Genomic DNA, 17,013 nt, shown 5'->3' with positions numbered 1-17,013 from the left:
AAGTACTATTGTAAACGCATGGATTTAAGCATATTTAGTATGCTTCAATTCATTACTATTATACTTATTGATGCTCAAAATGTCCTATTTTTTGCCACTGGGGGACTTGCTCAGGTTGACTTCATTTTTACATGAACTTAGTAGTCTTTGAAGCTTCTTTGACTTCTAGTATAAAAAGCTATTTCAGGTTCATATTGTACATTTTCTGAGCCAGACCTGAAATCAGTCATTTCTCCCAAAACGTCCCGGTTCTTTTCAGTAAGAAATTATTTTTAAAACTACAGTCAGAGCATTAGAGGTGCTCAGTGCTATTGTATTAATCATTGTTCCTAAGCCTTTTCAGTGAGCAGAATTGAAAGAAACGTTTTTTAATAAAATTCATCATGGGTTCATACTGATACTTTCTATTCAAATTCAGGTCTATGGATTTTGTTTGTTTGTTTGTTTGTTTACTTAACCTCATTGATCTTATATCTGTATCTCCCTTCAACTGCACTGAAAAAGCTGAGTTCTCAATAATACCAGCATGAATATGCACTCATTTCATCCCACAATATAGACACAACAGTCTCAGGATTCGAATTACAACACTATAGCCAACAATATAATTACTGAAAACAGTTTTGCAGCCCTTTTTGTCTTTAGAGTGGATCCCACTAAGGATGTTCAGTCAAATTACAGATTTAAAGTCACTTGGAATAGTTCCTCCCTGTGGAGTTTTGCCACCCACTGGATACACAGGTTTATTTATTTATTTATTTTAATGTATTTATTTTTTAGGGATTGCTTTTTAAACTGTAACATTATTTTATAATTATGTAAAACATTTGCCTGACTCCAACATCGTATCTACAAAAAGAAGCAGATTCAAAGAAATCTAGCGTCTATCTTTTCTTCCCTGTCACCTATCCCCTCACTATAGATAACTTTTTAAAACTTTATTCTTTTATTTATTTTTCACTATTATTTTTATTAACTTTATTTTTTAGAGCACTTTAATGTTTACAGCAAAATTGAGGGTAAAGTTCAGAGATTTCCCATATACCTCTTATTCCCCCACACACACCCTCTCCCAATATCAACATCCCCAACAGGGTAGATCCATGTATCCATCATTACAGTATCATACACAGTATTTTCACTGCCCTAAAAGTCCTCTGTGCTCCATCTATTTATCCCATCCTTCCAACCCCCAACTGCTAGTAAGCCCGGTCTTTTCACTCTCTCCAGAGTTTTGCCTTTTCCAGATTGTCATATAGTTGGAATCATACAATGTATAGCCTTTTCAGATTGGCTTCTTTCACTTAATAATATGCATTTATGTTTCCTCCAAGTCTTTTCATGGCTCAGTACCTTATTTCTTTTCTTTTCTTTTCTTTTTTTTTTTTTTGTGGTATGTGGGCCTCTCACTGTTATGGCCTCTCCCGTTGTGGAGCACAGGCTCCGGACGCGCAGGCTCAGCGGCCATGGCTCACGGGCCTAGCCGCTCCGTGGCATGTGGTATCTTCCCAGACCGGGGCACGAACCCGTGTCCCCTGCATCGGCAGGCGGACTCTCAACCACTGAGCCACCAGGGAAGCCCAGCTTATTTCTTTTTAACGATGAATAATACTCCATTGTCTGGATGTACTACAGTTTATCCATTCACCTACTGAAGAACATCTTGATTACTTCCAAGTTTTGGCAATTATGAATAAAGCTGCTTTATGAATAAACATCCATATGAAGGTTTTTGTGTAGACATAAGTTTTCATTTCCTTTGGGGAAATACCAAGGAACCCAATTGCTGGATTATATGGTAAGAGTATGTTTAGTTTAAAAAAAAAAAAAACCTGCCCAACTCTCTTCCTAAGTGGCTGTACCATTTTGCATTCCCACCAGAAGTGAATGTTAGAGTTCCCATTGCTCCATATTCTTGCCAGAATTTGTTGTTGTCATGTTCCAGATTTTGGCCATTCTAATAAGTGTGTAGTGGTATCTCATTGGTGTTTTAATGACATGTGACATAGAGCATCTTTTCAAATGCTTGTTTGCCATCTGTACGTTTGTCTGTTAAGGTCTTTCGCCCATTTGTTAATTGGGTTGTTTTCTTAATGTTGAGTTTTAAGGGTTCTTTTTATGTTTTGATAAACAGTCTTTTATCAGGTGTATCCTTTGCGAATATTTTTCTCCCAGTCTGTGGCTTGTCTTCTCATTCTCTTGACAATATTTTCTTCAGAGCATAAAATTTAATAAAATCCAGTTTATCAATTCTTTCTTTCATAGATTGTGCCCTTGGTGTTGTGTCTAAAAAGCTATTGCCATATCCAAAGTCATCTAGACTTTCTCCTATGTTATCTTCTAGGAGTTTTACAGTTTTGCACTTTACATTTAGGTCTATGAGCCGTTTTGAGTTAATTTTTGTGAAGAGTGTAAGGTCTATGTCTAGATTCATTTTTTTGCATGTGGATATCCATCTGTTATAGCACCATTTATTGAAAAGACTATCTTAGCTCCTTTGTCAGAGATCAGTTAACTAAATTTATGTGCCTGTTTCTTCGTTCTCTATTCTTTTGATCTATTGATCTATTCTTTCACCAATACCACACTGTCTTGATTACTGGAGTGTTATAGTAAGGTTTGAAGTTGGGGAGTGTCAGTCCTCCAACTTCATTTTTCTTCAATATTATGTTGGCTATTTTGGGCCTTCTGCCTCTCCAGGTAAACTTTAGAATCAGTCTGTAGACATCCACAAATAATTTGCTAGGATTTTGATTCAGATTGCATTGAATCTATAGATCAAGTTGGGAAGAACTGAAACTTGGCAGTATTGAGTCTTCCTATCCATGAACATTTATTTAGTTCTTTAATTTCATTCAGCAGAGTTTTTAGTTTTCCTCATATAAGATCTTGTACATATTCTTTTAGATTTATAACTAAGTATTTCATTAGGAGGATGCTAATGTAAATGGTATTGTTTTTAATTTCAAATTCCACTTTTCATTGCTAGTATATATGAGATTGACTTTTGTATATTAACCTTGCATCCTGTAACCTTACTATAATTGCTTATTAGTTACAGGAGTTACCTTGTCAGTCCTTTTGGATTTTCTACATAGATGATCATGTGATCTGTGAACAAAGACAGTTACTTTCTTTCTTCCCAATCTGCATACATTTTATTTCCTTTTCTTGTCATATTGCACTAGCTAAAACTTCCAGTATGATATTGAAAAGGAGTGATGAGAGGAGACATCCTTGTTTTGTACCTGATTTTAGTGGGAAAGCTTCTAGTTTCTCACCATTAAGTATTATCTTAGTGGTAGTTTTTTGGTAGATATTCTTTATCAAGTTGAGGAGTTCCTCCATTCTTATTTTACTAAGAGGTTTGTTTGTTTGTTTGTTTTGATCATGAATGGGTGTTGGATTTTGTCAAATGCTTTTTCTGTATCTATTGATATGACCACATGACTTTCCTTCTTTATCCTATTGATGTGATGGATCACATTAACTGATTTTTGAATGTTAAGCCAAGCTTGAGTACCTGTGATAAATCCCACTTGGTCATGGTATAGTTCTTTTTATACATTTTCAGATTCTATTTGCTAATTTTTTAAGGTATTTTACATCTATATTTGTTAGAGTTACTCATCTCTAGTTTTTTTGTAATGTCTTTGTCTGGTCTTGGTATTAGAGTAATGTTGGCCTGCTAGAATGAGATAAGAAGTGTTCTATTTTTGTCCTCTGATGGATTTAAAGAGAGTTAGTATAATTTCTTCCTTAAATGTTTAGTAGAATTCACCAATGAACACTTCTGGGCTGTTCTGGAAGGTTACTAGCTATTGGTTCAATTTTTTTAGTAGATACAGGCCTATTCAGAGTGTCTATTTCTTCTTGTGTGTTTTAGCAAATTGTGTCTTTCAAGGAATTGATCCATTTCATGTAGGTTGTCAAATTTATGGGCATAGATTTGTTCATAGTATTCCTTTATTATTCTTTTAATGTCTATAGGATCTGTAGTGATATCCCATATTTCGTTTCTGATATTAGTAATTCGTGTTCTCTTTCATTTTTTCTTAGTTAGCCTGACTAACTGATTGATTGATTTTATTGATCTTTTCAAATAATCAGCTTTTAGCTTCACTGATTTTTTTCTATTGATTTACTGTTTTCAGTGTCATTGATCTCTTCTCTAACTCTTATTCCTTTATTTAAAGAATAAAAGAATTCTTTTATTTTATTTTATTTAAAAAACAAATGTGTGTGTATGTATTCATATTCTAACTTTCTTTTTTCACTTAACAATATAATCTGTAAGTCTTTATACTGTAATATATGGAAATATTCCTCATTCTTTTTTACAGTGGATATTACTCCCTGGTGTAGACATGCCTCAGTTTATACAATCGGTCCACTATTTGGCAGGTGTTTCCACTCTTTCCAGTCTTTGCTCTTACAAATACATTTGTAACAGGTAGCCTTGTTCATATGTCTCTTTGTATTTTGACAACATGTCTTTGGGATAAATCTGGTTCTGGTGGGGCAAAGGATAAACACATGTACTCTTTTGCTAGATATTGCCAAATTCCCTTCCATAGGAATTGTACCATTTTATACTCCCACCAGGTATGAGATTAGATTATCTGTTTTCCACAGTTCATAAGTGTATTGTCAAATTTGGGGATTTTTACCAGTCTGATAGGACATAAACAGTACCTCTGTAATTTTAATTTGTGTTTCTCTTATTATTAGTTGTTGAACATTTTTTCAAATCGTTAAGAACTATATTCACTTCTTTTCCATGAATTGTTCATAACTTTATCCCATTTTTCTATAAGGTTATTTTTCTTCACTGATTTAGAAGCTTTCTATATATTAGTTATAGAAAGTGTTTGAGATATTAGTTGTATTTTTTATCTTAGTTTATCATTTGCCTTTATACTTTGCTTATGGATGTTGTTGTTTACCATGTGAAATTTTTATTTCTACCATCTTTTCCTTTATTGTTAATGGATTCCAAGTCATAGTTAAGAAAGTTTTCACAACTCTCAGGTTATAAAGGAATTCACCCATTCTGCCTTCAAGTACTTGTAAGGTTTCATTTTTCACTTTTAAGTCTCTGTTCCATTTAGAATTTATGCTGGTGTACAGTTAAGGAATAGATCAAATTTATCTTTTTCTAAATGGCTATCCAGTTATCTCAACACCATTTATTAAAAAGTCACACTTTAGGGGACTTCTCTGGTGGTCTAGTGGCTAAGACCCCACACTCCCAATGCAGGTGCCTGGGTTCGATCCCCGGTCAGGGAACTAGATCCCACATACATGCCACAACTAAAGATCCCACACGCTGCAACTAAGAGCCCGCTGGTCGCAACAAAGATCCTGCACGTGGCAATGAAGGTCCTGCTTGCCACAACTAAGATTTGACGCAGCCTAAATAAATAAATTTTTTTTTTAAAAAGTCACACTTTAGCCCATTGATTTAAATGCTCCCCTCTATCAGATACTAAATTTTCATACACAATTGAGTCCATTTCTTGATTTTCTGTTCTATTCCATTGTTCTCTATCTATTCATGCACCAATACCATAGTATTATAATTACAGAGCCTCTATAATGTGTTTAAATGACTTGTAGCCATACCTCAAGGCACTTTTTTCATCATTTTAATGGCCATTTTTGCTTACTTATTCTTTCTAATGAACCTTGTAAAAACTTACCTGGCTCCAGAAAAAAAAAAATCCTGAGACTTTTTATTGGGATTGTTTCAAATATACAAATTAGGAAAAACAGCCATTATTATAAAGTTGAGTAACCCTGCACAAGAACATATGTCTTTCCACTTGTTCAAGTCTACTTTTGTGTTTTTCAGGAGTATTTTATAGTTCCCCTTATATAGGTTTTGGATTTTTTTAAGTGTATGCCTAGATATTTTATTTTTATTTGTCTATTATAAATGGTAATGCTATCATTTAAAATTTTTAAATATGTTACTGAAAAAAATGGTTTTCTACCTTTTTTTTTTTAAGGTTTTTACAACCATTTAAAAGAATTTTATCTATTTATTTATTTGGCTGCATTGGGTCTTAGTTGTGGCACGTGGGATCTTTGTTGCGGCATGTGGGATCTTTTGTTGTGGTGCATGGGCTCTTCATTGTGGTGCATGAGCTTCTCTGGTTGTGGTGCACGGGCTCCAGAGAGCGCAGGCTCAGTAGTTGTGGCATGGGCTTAGTTGCTCCACCACATGTGGGATCTTAATTCTCCGACCAGGGATCAAACCCGTGTCCCCTGCATTGGAAGGCGTATTCTTAACCACTGGACCACCAGGGAAGTCCCTGGTTTTCTACCTTTAAATTCCATTATTTTATCTTGTGCTTACCTTGGAAAGGAATAAAAGGAGACTAATGTTTATTGAACTCCGTTTAGGCACTTTTGCACATTTTACTTCATTTAACCTTCACAGCAACCCAAGAGGCTAAGTATTGTTATCCCCATTTTTACAGAAGAGGAGCTGAGACTCAGTGAGTTGAGATTTAAAATGTGAGGTTTTTTCTCTACATATTTTGTTTTCTTCATTTGTCAAATGAGAGTCACAACACAGGAAGGTCTACAGGAACTATTAAAAGTCCTCATCCTGAGGACCTTCCTGGCAGTCCAGTGGTTAAGACTCTGCCCTTCCAATACAGGGAGTGCAGGTTTGATCCCTGGTCAAAGAGCTAAGATCCCACATGCTGCAAGGTGCAGCCAGAAAAAAAAAAAAGTCCTCATCCTGGTTTTTTCATGTATTAGCCATGTGGCTTCAGATTGGATAAAATATTCAGAGTAAGTTAAATAGTACCTTGTTTAGTGTCTGAGATTAATGAAAATTTCTCTATTATTTTACCACTAAATATGACATTGGCTATTAGTTACTTTTTATTCTATTTCTTGTTTACTGGCACTGTGTTTTCTGTTTAAAATCACTTGAGCTGCTCAAAAAAAAAAAAAAGAAAAACCAAAAATAAAAAAAAGTACTGTGCTAGGCACAGAATTCATTGGTAAGTAAGACCTGCTCTAATAGAGTTTATATTCTAGTGTGTGGTGTAGCAGAAAGGAAGGGGCAAAGGGAGTGATGGCATGGAAAGGAGAGGAGATAAGCAAACAGAAAAAATAAAAATAACCTCAGAAAGTGATATGTGTTTTAAAAAAACAAAATAGGGTAATGTGATAGTGAATAGAAATTAAAGTTTAGATAATGTGGAAGTATTATTTGAGGTGAGATCTAAATTTTAAAGAGGCAGCCTTGCAAAACTCTGAGGGAAACACAAAAGGAACAGCTACTGCCAGAATGTCAAATTTTATAAAAATTTATTTTTAGATTTCCTTGAATTATTACCTATCTTTTCTCCTTTGACCAATAAGTGTGACCAAGTACATTAAGAATTTCCTATTGAACCATCCTTGCCGTTCTGGGGAAAAAAATATTACTTTGAGCATGTGTTTTTTTAAAATATATTTCTGTGTTGAATTTGATGGTGTTTTATTTAGAATTTCTCATCTAAGCTATAAGTAATATTAGTTTAGATTCTGTGTGCTTTTTTAGTGATGTATCATAGTTGTACTATCTGCATTAAATAAATCGGGAAGAATGTTAATACCTTTACATTTTTGTAAATTTCTTTTGCTTTTATTAACTCATTTCTTCTTTTTATTTTTCTAAAATTTTCAGATATTTACAATATTTATTTTTATTTGGCTTTGCTTAAAATAAATATTTCAGACTCTCAGTTTATATGTTTAATTATATTCCATACATTATGACTTGTAGTGTTCTCATGGACATTACTTACTAAATTCTTAGAAGTTCAATTTTGTTTCTTCTTTGATCTGAGTTATTTGGACAAAATATGATTTTTTTTTTTACTTTTAGTCCTTTTATGAGTAATTTCCAGTTTTGTTGCATTATAATTAGGAAATGTGACCTGTAAAATTTTCACTGAAGTTTTCTCTGCAGGTCAGTATGTAAGTGATTATAGAAGTTCCCTGCTGGAATCCTGACACATCTGAAAATGTCACTTTGTTGTGCTTTGCCTGTATAGAATTTTTCAATCATAATCTTTTCCCCCAAAAATGTAATTGCTACTCTAACTTCCTCTGCCATTTATTGTACTAGAGGAGTCCAATGTTCATGGTAACTTTTAAAATGGATTATTGTAGAAATTTGTCTCTCTGAAATCCAAAATTTTTACCAGTACATTTTTAGGTATAGTTCTATATTACTAATTTTGTCTTGTTTTCAGTGAGGCTTTTGAATCTGAATAAATAGTGGTGAATATTTCCACCATTATTTATTATTATTATGTCTCACCCTTTTATAACTTCTCTCTAAAATCATTACTAGGTATATATTTTTCATCTTTGAATCTTTTCTTCTGACTTATGGGAGCTTTCTTAAGACCATCTGCATCAGTGATTCAGTTGTCTGCAGGATCTAACCTTCAGGTTAGTTGGATTTTTAAAATTTGATAAGCATGTTTTTCATCCAAAAAAATGATCTCAGGAAAAAGATATGCAATAATCTCTCAAGTTTTCTTTTTTTTTTTTTTTTTTTTTAAGTTTTCTCTTCTTTAAGAGAATAAGTTTTCCTCAGGGATTCATATGCTTTGATTCTTTAGACCAATTGCCTTCGTGTCAACTACTGAATCATTCCATAGACCAGATAGTGTTTCTGCTTCCTTATTTTTCACCAGGGATAGGGGAAGGGGAAGTGAGAATGCCCAGATGGTTGGAGATTGAGTGAATTCTTTTTCTTTTTTTGGAATTTTTGAATTTTATCTTTTTATACAAAGCGTTCTTATTACTTATCCATTTTAAACATATTAGTGTATATATGTCAATCCCAATCTCCCAATTCATCTCACCACCACCCCGACCCCTCTGTGGCTTTCCCCCCTTGGTGTGCATACGTTTGTGCTCTACATCTGTGTCTCAATTTCTGCCCTGCAAACCAGTTCATGTGTACCATTTTTCTAGGTTCCACATATATGCAATAATATACGATATTTGTTTTTCTTTTTCTGACTTACTTCACTCTGTATGACAGTCTCTAGATTCATCCAGGTCTCTACAAATGACCCAAATTCGTTCCTTTTTATGGCCGAGTAATATTCCATTGTATATAGATACCACATCTTCTTTATCCACTCGTCTGTTGATGGCCATTTAGGTTGCTTCCATGACCCAGCTATTGTAAATAGTGCTGCAGTGAACATTGGGGTGAATGTGTCTTTTAGAATTATGGTTTTCTCTGGGTATATGCCCAGTAGTAGGATTGCTGGGTCATATGGTAATTCTATTTTTAGTTTTTTATGGAACATCCATACAGTTCTCCATAGTGGCTGTATCAATTTACATTCCCACCAACAGTGCAAGAGGGTTCCCTTTTCTCCACACCCTCTGCAGCATCTGTTGTTTGCAGATTTTCTGATGATGCCTATTCTAACTGGTGTGAGGTAATACCTCATTGTAGTTTTGATTTGCATTTCTCTAATATTTAGTGATGTTGAGCAGCTTTTCATGTGCTTCTTGGTCATCTGTATGTCTTCTTTGGAGAAATGTTTATTTAGGTCTTCTGCCCATTTTTTGATTGGATTGTTTATTTTTTTAATATTGAACTGCAGGAGATGTTTATATATTTGGGAGGTTAATCCTTTGTCCATTGATTCATTTGCAAATATTTTCTCCTATTCTGAGGGTTGTCTTTTCATCTTGTTTGTAGTTTCCTTTGCTTTGCAAAAGCATTTAAGCTTCCTTAGGTCCCATTTATTTATTTTTGTTTTTATTTCCATTACTCTAGGAGGTGGATCAAAAAAGATCTTGTTGTGATTTATGTCAAAGTGTGTTTTTCCTCTAAGAGTTTTATAGTGTCCGGTCTTACATTTAGGTCCCTAATCCATTTTGAGTTTATTTCTGTGTATGGTGTTAGGTAGTGTTCTAATTTCATTCTTTTACATGTAGCTGTCCAGTTTTCCCAGCACGACTTATTGAAGAGACTGTCTTTTCTCCACTGTATATCTTTTTCTCCATTGTATATCCTCCTTTGTCATAGATTAGTTGACCATAGGTGCGTGGGTTTATCTCTGGGCTTTCTATCCTGTTCCATTGACCTATATTTCTGTTTTTGTGCCAGTACCATATTGTCTTGATTACTGTAGCTTTACTGGCTATTGTATATCTACTATACTACTGTAGATTACTGTAGTATAGTCTGAAGTCAGGGAGTCTGATTCCTCCAGCTCCGTTTTTATCCTTCAAGACTGCTTTGGCTATTTGGGGTCTTTTGTGTCTCCATACAAATTTTAAGATTTTTTGTTCTAGTTCTGTAAAAACTGCCATTGGTAATTTGATAGGGATTGCATTGAATCTGTAGATTGCTTTAGGTAGTGTAGTCATTTTCACAATATTGATTCTTCCAATCCAAGAACATGGTATATCTCTCTGTCTGTTTGTATCATCTTTAATTTCATTCAGCAGTGTCTTATAGTTTTCTGCATACAGGTCTTTTGTCTCCCTAGGTAGGTTTATTCCTAGGTATTTTATTCTTTTTGTTGCAGTGGTAAATGTGAGTGTTTCCTTAATTTCTCTTTCAGATTTTTCATCATTAGTTTATAGGAATGCAAGAGATATCTGTGCATTAATTTTGCATCCTGCAACTTTACCAAATTCATTGATTAGCTCTAGTAGTTTTCTGGTGGCATCTTTAGGATTCTCTATGTATAGTATCATATCATCCGCAAACAGTGACAGTTTTACTTCTTCTTTTCCAATTTGTATTCCTTTTATTTCTTTTTCTTCTGATTGCCGTGGCTAGGACTTCCAAAACTAAGTTGAATAATAGTGGTTAGAGTGGACATCCTTGTCTTGTTCCTGATCTTAGAGGAAATGCTTTCAGTTTTTCGCCATTGAGAACAATGTTTGCTGTGGGTTTGTCATATATGGCCTTTATTATGTTGAGATAGGTTCCCTCTATGCCCACTTTCTGGAGAGTTTTTATCATAAATGGGTGTTGAATTTTGTCAAAAGCTTTTTCTGCATCTATTGAGATGATCATTTATTCTTCAATTTGTTAATACGGTGTATCACACTGATTGATTTTCGTATTTTGAAGAATCCTTGCATCCCTGAGATAAATGTCACTTGATCATGGTGTATGATCCTTTTAATGTGTTGTTGGATTCCGTTTGCTAGTATTTTGTTGAGGAGTTTTGCATCTATGTTCCTCAGTGATATTGGCCTGTAGTTTTTTTTCTTTGTGACATCTTTGTCTGGTTTTCGTATCAGGGTGATGGTGGCCTCATAGAATGAGTTTGGGAGTGTTCCTCCCTCTGCTATATTCTGGAAGAGTTTGAGAAGGATAGGTGTTAGCTCTTCCCTAAATGTTTGATAGAATTCGCCTGTGAAGCCATCTGGTCCTGGGCTTTTGTTTGATGGAAGATTTTTAATTGCAGTCTCAATTTCAGGACTTGTGATTGGTCTGTTTATATTTTGCATTTCTTCCTCGTTCAGTCTAGGAAGGTTGTGCTTTTCTAAGAATTTGTCCATTTCTTCCAGGTTGTCCATTTTATTGGCATAGAGTTACTTGTAGTAATCTCTCATGATCCTTTGTATTTCTGCAGTGTCAGCTGTTACTTCTCCTTTGTCATTTGTAATTCTGTTGATTTGAGTCTTCTCCCTTTTTGCCTTGATGAGTCTGGCTAATGGTTTATCAATTGTGTTTATCTTCTCAAAGAACCAGCTTTTAGTTTTATTGATCTTTGCTATTGTTTTCTTTGTTTCTATTTCATTTATTTCTGCTCTGATCTTTGTAATTTCTTTCCTTCTGCTAACTTTGGGTTTTGTTTGTTCTTCCTTCTCTAGTTCTTTTAGGTGTAGGTTAGAGCGTTTATTTGAGATTTTTCTTGTTTCTTGAGGTAGGCTTGGATTGCTATAAACTTCCCTCTTAGAACTTCTTTTGCTGCATCCCATAGGTTTTGGGTCTTTGTGTTTTCATTGTCCTTTGTCTCTAGGTATTTTTTTGATTTCCTCTTTGATTTCTTCAGTGATTTCTTGGTTATTTAGTAACGTATTGTTTAGCCTCCATGTGTTTGTGTTTTTTATGTTTTTTTCCCTGTAATTGATTTCTAATCTCATAGTGTTGTGGTCAGAAAAGATGCTTGATATGATTTCAGTTTTCTTAAATTTACTGAGTCTTGATTTGTGACCCAAGATGTGATCTATCCTGGAGAATGTTCCATGCGCACTTGAGAAGAAAGTGTCATCTGCTGTTTTCGGATGGATGTCCTATAAATATCAATTAAATCTATCTGGTCTGTTGTGTCATTTAAAGCTTGTGTTTCCTTATTAATTTTCTGTCTGGATGATCTGTCATTGGTGTAAGTGAGGTGTTAAAGTCTCCCACTATTATTGTGCTGCTGTCGATTTCCTCTTTTATAGCTGTTAGCAGTTGCCTATGTATTGAGGTGCTCCTATGTTGGTTGCATATATATTTATAATAATATAAATACAGGTTTATCCTGTATAGGACTCTGCGCTTCCTGGACTTGGGTGACTATTTCCTTTCCCATGTTAGGGAAGTTTTTGACTATACTCTCTTCAAATATTTTCTTGGGTCCTTTCTCTCTCTCTTCTCCTACTGGGACCCCTATAATGCGAATATTGTTGCGTTTAATGTTGTCCCAGAGGTCTCTTAGGTGTCTTAATTTCTTTTAATTCTTTTTTCTTTATTCTGTTCAGCAGCAGTGAATTCCACCATTCTGTCTTCTAGGTCATTTATCTGTTCTTCTGCCTCAGTTATTCTTCTATTGATTACTTCCAGTGTAGTTTCATTTCAGTTATTGTATTGTTCATCTCTGTTTGTTTGTTCTTTAATTCTTCTAGGTCTTAGTTAAACATTTCTTGCATCTTCTCCATCTTTGCCTCCATTCTTTTTCCGAGGTCCCGGATCATCTTCACTATCATTATTCTGAATTCTTTTTCTGGAAGGTTGCCTATCTCCACTTCATTTAGTTATTTTTTCTTGTTTCTTCATTTGGTACATAGCCCTCTGCCTTTTCATCTTGTCTATCTTTCTGTGAGTGTGGTTTTTGTTCCACTGGCTGTAGGATTATAGTTCTTGCTTCTGCTGTCTGTCCTCTGGTGGATGAGGCTAGCTAAGAGGCTTGAGCAAGTTTCCTGATGGGAGGGACTGGTGGTGGGTAGAGCTGGGTGTTGCTCTGGTGGGCAGAGCTCAGTAAAACTTTAATCCACTTGACTGCTGATGGGTGGGCCTGTTTCCCTCCCTGTTGGTTGTTAGGTCTCAAGCAACCCAACACAGGAGCCTACCTGGGCTCTTTGGTGGGGTTAATGGCAGACTCTGGGAGGGCTCACGCCAAGGAGTACTTCCCAGAACTTTTGCTGCCAGTGTCCTTGTCCTCACGGTGAGGCACAGCCACCACACGCCTCTGCAGGAGACCCTCCAACACTAGCAGGTAGGTCTGGTTCAGTCTCCTATGGGGTCACTGCTCCTTCCCCTGGGTCCCAATGTGCACACTACTTTGCGTGTGCCCTCCAAGAGTGGAGTCTTTGTTTCCCCCAGTCCTGTCGAAGTCCTGTAATCAAATCCCACTAGCATTCAAAGTCTGATTTTAGGCATTCCTCCTCCCTTTGCCAGACCCCCAGGTTCGGAAGCCTGACGTGGGGCTCAGAACCTTCACTCCAGTGTGTGGACTTCTGTGGCATAAGTGTTCTCCAGTTTGTGAGTCACCCACCCACCAGTTACGGGATTTGATTTTATTGTGATTGCACCCCTCCTACCATCTCACTGTGGCTTCTCCTTTACCGTTGGTTGTGGGGTATCTTTTTTGGTGAGTTCCAGTGTCTTCCTATTGATGATTGTTCAGCAGTTAGTTGTGATTCTGGTGCTCTCGCAAGAGGGAGTGAGAGCACGTCCTTCTACTCCGCCATCTTGAACCAATCTGTGTGTGAATTCTTGTTCCAATTCACTTGCAGGCTATTTCTGCACTTAAGATGTATCTGCTTCCACGTGCTCTGCTTTACAGGAATTCTTTGAGCTTTCATGACTGTGAATAGCACCTTCCCTAATTTCTAGCACAAGCACAAAATCCCTGCCCCATTTTAACAATTAAATGCCCCATTTTAACAATTTGGGGGTGGGTTCAAGTGAAACGGGCAGAGCTGGCAGAAAGGTAGGGAGAGGAGAGTCAGAACTTTTAAGTGCAGAGAGAGGCTTAGATTATTGTGTTGAGCCAAAAATCTACTACGCAGATACCAATCAAAGTTCTGGTGGTCAACAGCAGTATGTTGTGAGCTCCATTTTCAAACAGGAATGGAAACTTCAGTTCTTGTCCTTCCTTTAGCATGTTTGTGCATAAATAGTATTGTATATATGGAAGTCTTTCTGCTTTACTTATTCTGTCTTCACCTCATTGTTCTTGTTTTGATTTACAGAAGGATGTAGACAAGGAGTTCTATTTGTTTCCTACAGTGTTTGATGAGAATGAGAGTTTACTCCTGGACGATAATATTAGAATGTTTACAACAGCACCTGATCAGGTGGATAAGGAAAATGAAGACTTTCAGGAATCTAATAAGATGCACTGTAAGTACTGTATCATCCACCAATATCAAGTTATTTCAGTGCTGCACATGTAATGCTTTTTTTTTTTTTTTTTTTTTTTTTTTGCGGTATGCGGGCCTCTCCCTGTTGTGGCCTCTCCCGTTGCGGAGCACAGGCTCCGGACGCGCAGGCTCAGCGGCCATGGCTCACGGGCCCAGCCGCTCCGCGGCATGTGGGATCCTCCCGGACCGGAGCACGAACCCGCGTCCCCTGCATCGGCAGGCGGACTCTCAACCACTGCGCCACCAGGGAAGCCCTGTAATACTTTTAATTAAACCAAAATACTAATAGCTTTGCCCATTGATTAATTTTCAATAAATGATTAAATACCATAGTGCTCTAAGGGTAATACTGTTGATTATTTAACATGTAAGTCAATTGAATCTTCGTTTCACTTAATTCAAAATAATAAAACATATAATATATGCCAATTAGATGCATGGTCCTTAAAATGTGGTCCCTGGGTCAGCCACCTCAGCATCACCCAGGTACTTGTTAGGAATGCAAGTTCTTGGGCTCCATCCCTGACCTACTGAATCAGAAACTTTGGGTGTGGGGCTAGAAATCTGTTTAACATATCCTCCAGGTTGTTCTGATATATGCTTAAATTTGAGAGCAATTGGATTAGATGCTTTTCTCATCTATGGCTTAACAATGACAGGCTCCTTTTATGATCTCTGCTGTCAAGAACTTCAATGATTCTCATCCTTGACTACATGTAAGAATCCCCTAGGAATTTTAACAAACTATTAAAGCTATTTTTTAAATCCTCAGGACAACCTCCAGAGACTTTTATTTAATTGAAACAGCATCAGATTAACTCCTACTGTAATTCTAAAATACAGTTAGAGGGACTTCCCTGGCGGTCCAGTGGTTAAGACTCCATGCTTCCACTGCAGAGGGCACAGGTTCAATCCCTGGCAGGTGAACTAAGATCTCACATGCCGAGGGCGTTGCCAAAAATAAATAAACAAATGGTTGACTTATATGGTATGTGAATTGTATTTCAATAAAGCTGTTAAGAAATAAAATTTTTAAAAAATACATAAAATACAGTTAGAGTTTAGAGATAGCAAGCTGATTGATCATAATGTCCACGCCACTAATGGACAACATATGAAAATCACTACAACCAGAAGGAAAAAAAGTAAAGTTGTATTACAAACTGATGTTGTTTTTAAAATTGGATTGATAATAGTCACACCACCCACAATCTTTAAAATACTTCTTTTGATTTTGTATTTTGGAGGAGTCAAGAATATTATCTATTAAAAATAGCAGTGAGGGACTTCCCTGGTGGTGCAGTGCTTAAGAATCTGACTGCCAATGCAGGGGACACGGGTTCGAGGCCTGGTCCGGGAGAATCCCACATGCCACAGAGCAGCTAAGCCCGTGTGCCACAACTACTGAGCCCGTGCTCTAGAGCCCATGAGCCACAACTACTGAGCCCGCGTGCCACAACTACTGAAGCCTGCACGCCTACAGCCCATGCTCCACAACAAGAGAAGCCACTGCAATGAGAAGCCCGCGCACTGCAACAAAGAGTAGCCCCCGCTCGTTGCAACTAGAGAAAGCCCATGCGCAGCAACGAAGACCCAACGCAACCAAAAATAAATAAATAAATAAATAAAAGGATCTATCAAACTGGATGGTAGAGTTATAAAATAAAAAAAGAGCGGTGACAGGAAACTTCCTGTGTATACTCTTCCCTGTTATTCAAGATGAATCATTTCCATCTAGAGCAACAAACACATTCCCAGCCTACAGTGCCCTGGAAGAGCTGTTATTATCCACCCATTTTGGTGCTCACAAATATGGCCCTTGAGAGAACTGAGAAGTGACTCGCTGGGAAGAACAGTGAGATTCCCAGGGCCCAGAACTTCAAGAACCCTGCATTCAGCTCTATGCCTTTCAGCCAAGGCCTGCCTGGAAGTGCTGCGTACAGCAAGGAGTTGCAGAGACATTCCTGAGGCATACAGGGGTGGGCAGGCCTGAATGGGTCTTTTAAAAATTAAATAAACCCAGTTGGCTCTGGAAAGTCTGGGAGGTTGTCATGAAGTAGGATGTAAGATTAAACCACTTTCAAAATATCATTTCCCAACCTTTACAGCCATGAATGGATTCATGTACGGGAATCAGCCTGGTCTCAATATGTGCCGAGGAGATTCAGTTGTGTGGTATTTATTCAGTGCTGGAAATGAGGTTGATGTACACGGGATATACTTTTCAGGAAACACTTATCTGTCAAGAGGAGAAAGGAGAGACACAGCAAACCTCTTCCCTCAAACAAGTCTGAGGCTCTTCATGCAGCCTGACACTGAAGGTATATTCCTTTAAAGTCAAGACAAGTTTCTGTTGGATTGATTCGTGTGGTTTCA

The 17,013-nt window shown here is 36.8% G+C and overlaps 1 protein-coding gene across 2 annotated transcripts in view; it reads left to right on the top strand.

Moving 5' to 3' along the window:
- Nucleotides 1–17,013, top strand: part of CP (ceruloplasmin) — a 74,243-nt gene that overhangs the window by 30,031 nt on the left and 27,199 nt on the right. For both annotated transcript variants that reach the window (XM_032630036.1, XM_032630037.1), the window contains exons 10-11: nt 14,467–14,617; nt 16,746–16,958. In XM_032630036.1, the coding sequence (XP_032485927.1) occupies nt 14,467–14,617; nt 16,746–16,958 (364 nt within the window). The remainder of the gene's footprint in view (nt 1–14,466; nt 14,618–16,745; nt 16,959–17,013) is intronic.

This window comes from Phocoena sinus, chromosome 4, assembly GCF_008692025.1.
Source record: "Phocoena sinus isolate mPhoSin1 chromosome 4, mPhoSin1.pri, whole genome shotgun sequence".
NCBI classification, from domain to species: domain Eukaryota; kingdom Metazoa; phylum Chordata; class Mammalia; order Artiodactyla; family Phocoenidae; genus Phocoena; species Phocoena sinus.
The sequence above is the reverse complement of the archived record's forward strand: the minus strand, read 5'-3'. Positions and strand labels throughout refer to the sequence as shown.